We start from the raw sequence: 10,267 nt of genomic DNA, 5'->3' as shown, positions 1-10,267 counted from the left end.
AGACAGACTAACAGCCTTGCAACAGAATGCAGCTACATTTTTACCTGCGACAGGGTGGATCTCACAAAACCGGTTGATAACAGTAAATCTCATATTTCTGAACCAAAAGAAAAAGACACGTGTATATATATAATGATTATAATTTAATTACTTTAAGTATATCTAATATTATAATATTTTTATTAATGTTCGCTGCTCACAAAGCCTGCATTTATTTGATTCAAAATACAGCAAAAGCAGTAAAACTGTGAAATATTCTTACTATTTAAAATAACTGCTTTCTATATGAATATATTTTAAAATGTAAATTATGCTAAATTTGTAGCATCATTACTCCAGGCACATGATCCTCATTATAACATTCTGATTTGCTTTTCAAGAAATATTTTTATTATTATTATTATCAATATTTGATTTATATATATTTTATTATATTTGATTTTATATATTTATATACACTATACCATTCAAAAGGAGTCAGTATATATATATATATATATATTTTTTTTTTTTTTTTTTTTTTTTTGGGGGGGGAAGAAATTATAGAAATTAATACTTTTATTTAGCAAGGATGCCTTAATTTAATCAAAAGTGCTAAAACATTTATAGTGTTATAAAAGATTTCTTTTTCCTGATAAATGCTGTTTTTTTTTTAACTTAGCAACTCAACTTTTTTAATTTAGCAAAGCAGCAAATCAGAATATTAGAATAATTTCTGAAGGATCATGTGACTAGAGTAATGATGCTAAAAATTCAGCTTTGTAATCACAGGAATAAATTACATTTTAAAATATATTCAAATAGAAAAGTATTTTAAATAGTACAAATATTTCAAAATTTTACTGTTTTCACTTCGGATCAAATAAATGCAGGCTTGGTGAGCAGAAGAAACTTCCTTAAAAACATTGAAAAACTTTTGACTGGTAGTGTATTTTTAAAGCCCTGCTTATTTCCTTATTTTTAGTTAAAACGTATACACTTTTAAGTGAAAGAAAACATCTTTTAAAACAATAGGAATAGCAAATGAAAAATGACTTGCATTACAGTAATAAAAAGAACTGATTGTTCATGCAAAGTTCCCAAGGTATTGCTATCCAGCTACTAGGGTGTTGTTTAGTGGCCTTAATCAAAACTTCTCCAGAAATTACACAATTTGAAGGATTATTCAATCAAATCCCCAATCTTAAGTACCTCCAATGAAAGCACCTCTCTCAGCAAAAGTCCAGCCATGTCTCCTTCATAAGACCTAAATATACATGACTAATATTTTCCTCTTATGTTTTGGACACAAATAATGATGAATAAACCACACAAACCTATCTGCAAACATCACAGACCTGAAACAGAAGCACTAGAGAAAGCTTCAGAACAAAACAGACATCAATAAAAGATAAAATAATTTTAATGCAAACAATCTTAAATAGGTTGCATAAAATACCACAGATCATTTACATATCCAAAAAGGCAGCCTGATTTTAAAACTCATCTTTGGCAGATCCACATCCAGATGCTTCTTTACAAACCTGCCAATCTTTTAAGACTAAACCTCAAAAAGAGGCTAGCCTCTCGTTCATTTTTACATGTGCGTTTATAAAGTGCAGCATTATTCCATACAGTTCTGATTAAAATACAGTCCTCACCAAATCAAAATGGAGTTGATCCCAAGACCTCATACGAGGCTGAGTCTTATGATAGTTGAGATGGCCGCTGTATATGGAGTTGATAATGATAAAAGCTACTTAGAGCTCCGATCTCCTGCAACCCAGTACTCCTCTGTTTGCATCTCGGTAAGGCGAGATACTGTCCTCTGGAAGGCGAACACCTCCTCTTCTCCTGTAAAGATCGCCAGTGAGCTGCCTGCATCCTGATGCATCAAAAGAGATAATCAAATCACTGCCGCCCATCAATGTGAAGATATCAACAACACCTAAAGTTAAAAATCTAATTATTTTTAAAGGAATAGTTCACCCAAAAATAAAAACTGACTCACCTTCAGGCCATCCATGATGCAGATGAGTTTTTTTTTTTTACTGGAGAAAGTAATATTATAGATTACGGACTCATATTTTAGACAGAAGCAATGATTTGAAGCTAAAAACATCTTAATGATGGGTTTGTTTCTTACAAACCCATAATTTTCACAGCTTTTCACTTCACAAGATGTTAAGTGATGGACTGAAGTGAGGTGGATTACTTGTGGATTACTGTGATTTTTATCAGCTGTTTGGACTCTCATTCTGACAGCACCCATTCACTACAGAGGATTCTTTGGTGAACAAATGATTTAATGCTACATTTCTCCAAATCTGTCTCCATGAAGAAACAAACTCATATACATCTTGAATGGTCTGTGGGTGAGTAAACTTTCAACAAATTTACATTTTTTTTTGGCAAACTATTCCTTTAAATTTATTTTTCAAGACCAGGTTATATTTTATTCTATACTGTTGAACAACACATACATACACACTACTATATCAAAAGTTTGGGGTCAACAAGATGCATTAAATTAATCAAAAGTGGCACTAAGGATACTTATGTTACAAAAGATTTCAAACAAATGCTGGTGTATGTACCATGGTTTCCACAAAATATGTAAAATATGTAGCAGCACAACTGTTTTCAGCACTGATAATAAGAAATGTTTTAAATCAGCATATTACAATGATTTCTGAAGGATAAATGTGGCACTGAAGACTGGAGTAATAATGCTGAAAATTCAGCTGTGCGTCACAGAAAAAAATGTTACAAATGCAATACATCAATATAAAACTTTTAAACTGAATTATATTTTACAATATATACTGTAGAGACATTCTTATAAAATTTTTTTTTTTTTTTTTTACAAATCTAACTTTTGAATGGTAGTAGAAATATATTAGGATTGACAGATACAATTTCAGGGGCTTCTTTTAGATTTATAATAAAATTCCAAAAGGCAACATTAAACAAAAAACAGGTTCTGTTTTTTAAATTCTCAATTAATTTGAAATAGGAAACGGTTGGTAAATTACCCTTGAAATGCCAAGATCATCCAATAAAACATGAGTGTCGTGAGGGTCGTGGTCGTCATGATGTTCGTGAACAAACAGATCATCTAACGGAGTTTCGGCCTGCAGCACGACTCGAACCTGTTGAGATATTCCACCGAACTGTGAGAGGCTCCTTTAAGACCTTCCAACAGAAGCCATAAGCATTTCATGACTTACCTTGTGCTCATATAGTGCGTCAATGAGAGTTATAAAGCGTCTGGCTTGCGTCTTCTTGTTCAAAGTGAGCAAAGGAATGTTCCGGATGAAAACTGTGTCAAACACAGCAGAGATTTCCAGATAGTCGCTGGCTCCTATAGGCTAACAGTAAAACCAAAACAATACTCACTAATTCTAATTTATTTCACTGGAGGACAATGAAACGTCATAGGAAACTCAAGCTTACTCGATCACACAGCTCCTCAAAAGTGCAGTCTGCTATGGTCCCACATGCTTTATTAAGTGTCAGTATCCTGCCATGTACCTTTAGAGATCTGGGCCGCGTAACTGTGATAAACAAAATGAACATGAATCAAATTTTGCATAACAAAATACAAGTTAAAAAATGATTCAATTCTCAATTAAATTTTGGACACACATAATGGCATTCACACCTATGATATGACAACTACTGGAAAATCCTTTTGTTAGGGTGTTTTTACTGACAAACCATCAGCTAATTAAATGAGCAGCAAACTTACTGTCATTCTGTTTAAAGGCCATCTCATCGAACAGCTTATCGAGTGTTGCATCAACATCAGGTTCGCTGGAACTAAATTGAAAAATATTTAATAAATATTTAATCACTTCATAATACAATGTTCTAATTTATTTATACTTGGTCAAAGCACTAACATTCACTGTTGAAGTGAAGCATGTTATGTTTTGGATGTGAAAATACTTTTTATTACGCCATCCTAATATGAAAAGGCAATAGGAACAATTCATTTGATGACATTCAAAACATGGAGTTTCCTGACTTGCCTAAGCAACAGTGACTCATCTAATGGTGCGAATTTGGATCGTTTGAAAACTATCACTATTATCAACTTTTATTTCTGTAGTGCAGATATTTTACACTTTGGCTTTAAACATTTCTGAAATCATTTTTAAGCTGCATGTCTTTGATTAAAGAAAGCAGTCAACATGCATAACTGTTTAAAAGTGCATCGCTTAACTAACGCAGTAACATTTAATACAAAATAACGAATTTTCTCACAGGTAGAAAAGTTTTCCAGCTGCAGGGCGATTTCTTCTCCGATAATCTATTCCAGAATCCAGACGTAGTGTTTGGCAATACTCCTATTTAAAAGACATTTGACCAATGCATTATTTGCAGCACTTCTAACAAAAAATAACTTAATCAACATGCGTTATTACCATTTTGACCCTATTCCTAGAAGTTCAACAAGGGCACATAGTTTGCACAGAAATAAAAACTTGACAAATTGTTACCGTCACGCCAACCAAGATGTAGATGAGTTTGTTTCTTCATCAGATTTGGAGAAATGTAGAGTTACATCACTTGCTCACCACAGTGGATCCTCTGTAGTGAATGGGTGCCGTCAGAATGAGAGTCCAAACAGCTGATAAAAACTTAACAATAATCCTCACCTCTCCAGTCCATCAGTTAACATCTTGTAAAGTGAAAAGCTACATGTTTGTAGCATCAAGATGTTTTTAACTTCAAACCATTGCTTCCAGCTAAAACAGTCCTCTATCCATAATTTTGCTTTCTCTGGCAAAAAAAAAAAAAAAAAAAAAAAAGTCTTCTAATCTGAATGAGGAGAGAAATATGCACAGATCAAGCATTGTTTACAAGCAAAAACAGCCCAAAACATTTTTAAACAAATATGTGGGCAGATTTTAATGTGAGAGACAACAGGAGATGGACTTTTTCACTGAAGGAAGCATTTTTATGGATTATAGACTTGTATTTTGGCCAGAAGCAAAAGATTGAAATTAAAGCACCTTAAAGATAGATTTGTTTCTTACAAACACACAGCTTTTTACTTCACAAGACATTAATTTACTAAGCGGATTGTGTGAGGTAATTGTCACGTTTTTATCAGCTGTTTGGACTTTTATTCTGACGGCACCCATTCACTACAGTGGATCCATTGGTGAGCAAAACTGTTTTTGAAGAAATAATACATCTAGTAAATTTTCAGCAAAATTTTGGGTGATCTATTCCTTTAAGTATAGTACATAACACCAATAAGAACTAAACTAAGTGTATTAGATAATACACTTGCTACTGAAGTGCTTACCTTTAGCACGGCGATGAAAGGCACAAAGTTCACCCTCTGTAATCCATTTTTGTACAGATCTGTAAAACAAGATATTGTGTTCAAAGCAAACCTGGATTTGGCAGCCAAGAATCACAGAAAGAAAGTGCACATTGTGCGATATGCTATATTTAAAAAAAAAAATAGATCAGTCAAATGATGAATCGCATGCAAAATAAAAGTATGAGTTTGCCTAATATATGTGTGTGTACTGTGTAATTATTATGTATATATAAATACAAACACATTTATTTATATATTTAAGAAATATTTACAAGTATATGTATTTATTACATTTTTATATAGTTGATATTATATATAAATACAAATATTTTGTACATAAAAAAACTTTTTTCTTAAATATATACATTAATTTGTGTGTATTTATGTATATATAACAATTACACACAGTACACACACATATATCAGGCAAACTCAATCATCTGACAACCCTAAAAAAATAAATAAAATAAAATTGGTGCATGATTTATTGCAATCAATTTTCACTCAGAAATTGTTAGTAAACATCATTAACAAATTACAAAGAAAAAGCAAATAACAAATTGAATTAAACATTAACTTTAGGTAGAAACACTGAAATAGTGTTTTCTTGTAAAACATACTCCAATAATTTCATTACAGCTTTTATAAATATTTTTTGCAATGCTATAGTCACTGGTGGTCACACTAAAGCATTATTTTGCAAATAACAGCCTTTTCAAAGAGTCAGCTGATCTCTTGATTACATAAAGCAACAGATAAGTGTCACCCTCATACCCAAAAGAATGCATATAAGACCTACATTCACTCTAGTGAGAACCTATCAATATTTTGCTGGATTCATTCCTTCTTACCATCTGGAGGCCGGTTGGACGTGGCAACAACTACAACTCCATTCAGGAAGAGGTTCTCAAAGAGCTGCTTAAGAATCATGGCATCTGCAATATCAGTGACCTAATGAAACAAAGAAAGGTAAAGAAACCTTAAAAATCAATACTGATTATTCTCTGTACCAGTTTGATTCACTGCAGGAATTTAACAGATAACTGAAGCAGATCTTAGTACGCTGAAGCGATCACAAAGCTTGATTACACTACAACTACACAAATACTGAGTGAAACATTCACCTGAAACTCATCAAAACACAGAAGGCAGGCCTCCTCACTGATTTCTTCAGCAACCGGTGCGATAGGATCGTATGCCTTTGCCATTTTACCCACTTTTCTCTTAGGCAAACTTTGCTTGAGCCGATGGATTCCTATATAAACATGAGTCTCTCTGAGTAAGAGCAAATAATGGCAAATTTACTAATTTTGGCATTTGTTTATAATTTACAAACAGAACCTGAATTAATACATGAGTCATTTTAGGCTCTGGGAATATTTCAGTCACTCACACTTGTAAAATAATGTACTTTAAGCCAATTTTGGTCTTTGAAAAATAATAGTCCGCTGGCGAGAAAATGTGTTGTGTAGGTGGTCTATTTACCAAATGTAGTGAGGTAGTCATAAAATCAATTAAATTAGTAGTTAATAACACCAAAATATACAGTACCAGTCAAAATATTTGTAATTGTTTTTAAAGAAGTCTCTTCTGCTCACCAATCCTGCATTTATTTGATCCAAAGTACAGCAGAAACCATAAAAATTGTAAAATATTTTTACAATTTAAAATAACTGCTTTCTATTTGAATATATATTTTAAAATGTAATTTATTCCTGTGATTAAATCATACATTTCCAGCATCATTACTGCAGTCTTCAGTGTCACAGAAATCCTTCAGAAATCATTCTAATATGCAGATTTGCTGCTCAAGAAACATTTATTATTATTATTATTATCAATATTTAAAACTATAGAATTAAAATTATAGAAATTATTACGCTTATTTAGCAAGGATGCTTTAAATTGATCAAAAGTGATGATTTATAATATTACAAAAGATTTCTGTTTCAGATAAATGTTGTACTTCTGAACTTTCTAGTCAAAGAAACCTGAAAAGAAAAGAAAAAAAAAAAATCTACTCAGCTGTTTTCAACATAATAATAATAATAAACTTTTTTTGACCAGACTGGAGTAATGATGCTAAAAATGTAGCTTTGAAATCACAGTAATAAATTAAATGTTAAAATATATTCAAAAAGCAAGCAGTTATTTTAAATAGTAAAAATATTTCTGAATTTTACTGTTTTTGCTGTACTTTGGATCAAATAAATGCAAGCTTGGTGAGCAGAAGAGACTTCTTTAAAGAACATTAAAAATCTTGCTGTTCAAAAACTTTTGACTGGTAGTGTCAATAAAAAAAAAGACAAATCTGAACTAAAACATGAATCACAGCAAACTTACGTTTGTGTACATCCAACATGAATCCATGAAAATGGACCCTTTTTTTCTTCGCCGTCTCTACATGATCATAAAACATGTCCATAACCATAGTTTTTCCTGTGCCTAAAAAAATAAAATAAATGCACTGATAACAGAACTGAGCAGTTTATTTCTATAACAGTACAACAAAAATGCAGCAGAACTTACCAACATCTCCATATATGTAATAACCTTTTGGTGGCTTCCTCTTGGAGAAGAACTGTTGTGGAGATAAAAGAAGTCTGAATTTGTTAAAACCAGGATATTGCCTGCTTTACACCACACAACTTTGTGTCATTTACCTTTGAGAAAAGCGTTGAGCGTTCATTGCTGTACCCTCGAAGATCCTTTTGCATTTTATCCAATTTTTCCAAAACAGCCTTCTGCTGCAGATCCTCTCGTAACTGTCCATCTCGAATGAGACTGTTGTAATGCTCCAGCGGTCCGCTAAAACTGCTGCTTGGAGAGGTTGTGGCACTGGGCACTTCAACAGGCTGAGACAACACACTCGTGGCAAGACCTGAAAAAGAGTTTCATGAAATTAAGATGACTGATGTTTCATGAGTAAACAGGACTGCTTGTACTGAACAAGATCTGTATGATCTGCACGTAAATTTTTATTTCACATGATTATTTGTAAGAATTAAAGACCACTATCAAATTTGTTCTTATGTAACAGCTGTTTAAAGGGAGACCGGGGCTAGTTGTCACAATGGTTATATCTCATTAACTGTTCTCTCTAGTGGTGATTTTACATGTTGGTTGTAAACATCTAGATCAACAAAAATGATTAAGCAAATGATCTCCTACAAACTAAAAATACAATATTATCATATTAGACTATAACAGTGTTATGAATATAATATATAACGTTTAGGGCTAACACCAACACGAAAGAGAAAAAAGAGATACAAACCAAGGAGAAAATAGCTTATATCTTAAGATAAATACATTTCGCGATACATATTTAGCACTTATTTATCTAGAGTCGAACATACTAGGGTGTCCTGTCAGAATGTCAGTGTCAAAGGCGAACATAATGACATTTATCAAAGAACTATTCCTGTCATTCAAGTGTCATTGAAAGCCCTTACCTCTTTTAATACAGCTGACAATATCAGGCAAAGTTGACTTCGACAGCAGCTTATTTTTTAGACAGAACTGAACTCCAAGCGCCACCAAGGACGCTTTACCGGCTGCCATGATGATTCAAACTGCGGAAGCTTTATTGAAAATACGCCCTGAACAGTGAAGATGGGCGTGGTCTTTGTACAAGGGAGCGGCGATCATGAATATTAATTATTTGACGTGTCTCTCCGCTCCAGTTAGTAAAAAAGAATAACCTAATTAATATTCATGAGCGTAGCGTAATTCGCAATTTCGCCTTCTGAATAGTGAGAACCTGGGCGTGGCTTAACAGTACAAATAGCCTTCTCCTGTCAAGGTACACATGCGTTCAAACGCAAATATAAAAAACTGGAAAAACCTGGAAGAGCCACTTGTTTTTGAGCGAAGGGTTTTTTCTTCATTTTTTTGACCCATGGGTTCCGCAATAATTTCCTAAAGGTTTTTAAACTATAGCTTTATTTTAAAATAAAATAGTCCAAGGCAAGGTTAACATATTTAGTTATTATTTTAAGTTGTAGTTTTGCAATACAAATGTTTGTCACACTAGATATAAATATTACTAAAACAATTTCTGATAGTATTCACTGGGTAAAAAAAGCAAAACATATTTTAGCTAAAATATATTTCAAAATATATTTATGTAAATATATTTTCTACCAACTTGTTTAAAAGTAAAAAAAACTGTACTGTAAGTTTGGATTTTTTTTTTTTTTTTGCCCCTCAAATACTTTTTTTTTTTATGAAGGTTGAAACTAAATATTTTGTCAGTTTCGAAAACTGAGCTTCACTGTTTACCACATATATTTAGCATTTATGTAAAATATATATACACTACCGTTCAAAAGTTTGGGGTCAGTAAGACTTGTAATAGTCTTTAAAGAAGTCTCTTATGCTCATCAAGGCTGCATGTATTTGATTAAAAATACAGAAAAAAACAGTAATATTGCAAAATGTTTTTACAATATAAAATAATGTTTTTTATTTTAACATACTTTAAAATAGAATTTATTCCTGTGATGAAAAGCTGAATTTTTATCAGCTGTTACTCCAGTCTTAAGTGTCACATGATCCTTCAGAAATCATTCTAATATGCGGATTTATTATTAGAATGATCAATGTTGGATAATATCAACAGTTGTGCTGCCAAATATCTTTTGGAACCTGTAATTTTTTTTTTCAGGATTCTTTCATGAATAACAAGTTTAAAAAGTACAGTGTTTATTAAAAATATAAATATTTTATAACAATGTAAATTATTTATTATTAACTTTTAATAAACTTTTAATTATTAACTTAATACATCCTTGGTGAATAAAAGTATTAATTTCTTAAAAAAAAAAAAAAAAAAAGAAACAGTAAAAATGTACTGACCCCAAACTTTTGAACGGTAGTGTATATTTTTTGGCCAAAAATAAATAAATAAATGTTTAATATATATATAAATAAATAAAATATATT

General features: G+C 31.9%; 1 protein-coding gene across 1 annotated transcript; it reads right to left on the bottom strand.

The window, feature by feature from the left end:
* Positions 1-1,384: 1,384 nt before the first annotated feature.
* afg1la (AFG1 like ATPase a) lies at positions 1,385-8,900 on the bottom strand. Its single transcript, XM_051134269.1, has 13 exons — positions 8,776-8,900; positions 7,984-8,201; positions 7,850-7,901; positions 7,664-7,765; positions 6,445-6,575; positions 6,172-6,271; positions 5,300-5,358; positions 4,249-4,331; positions 3,731-3,801; positions 3,436-3,536; positions 3,210-3,350; positions 3,015-3,131; positions 1,385-1,864 (listed from the first exon to the last, which is right to left on the bottom strand). The coding sequence occupies exons 1-13, from the start codon at positions 8,882-8,884 to the stop codon at positions 1,736-1,738; spliced, it is 1,413 nt and encodes a 470-aa protein (XP_050990226.1). The 5' UTR covers positions 8,885-8,900; the 3' UTR covers positions 1,385-1,735.
* Between the last annotated feature and the right edge of the window lie 1,367 nt (positions 8,901-10,267).

This window comes from Labeo rohita, chromosome 17 (assembly GCF_022985175.1).
Source record: "Labeo rohita strain BAU-BD-2019 chromosome 17, IGBB_LRoh.1.0, whole genome shotgun sequence".
NCBI classification, from domain to species: Eukaryota; Metazoa; Chordata; class Actinopteri; order Cypriniformes; family Cyprinidae; genus Labeo; species Labeo rohita.
The sequence above is the reverse complement of the archived record's forward strand: the minus strand, read 5'-3'. Positions and strand labels throughout refer to the sequence as shown.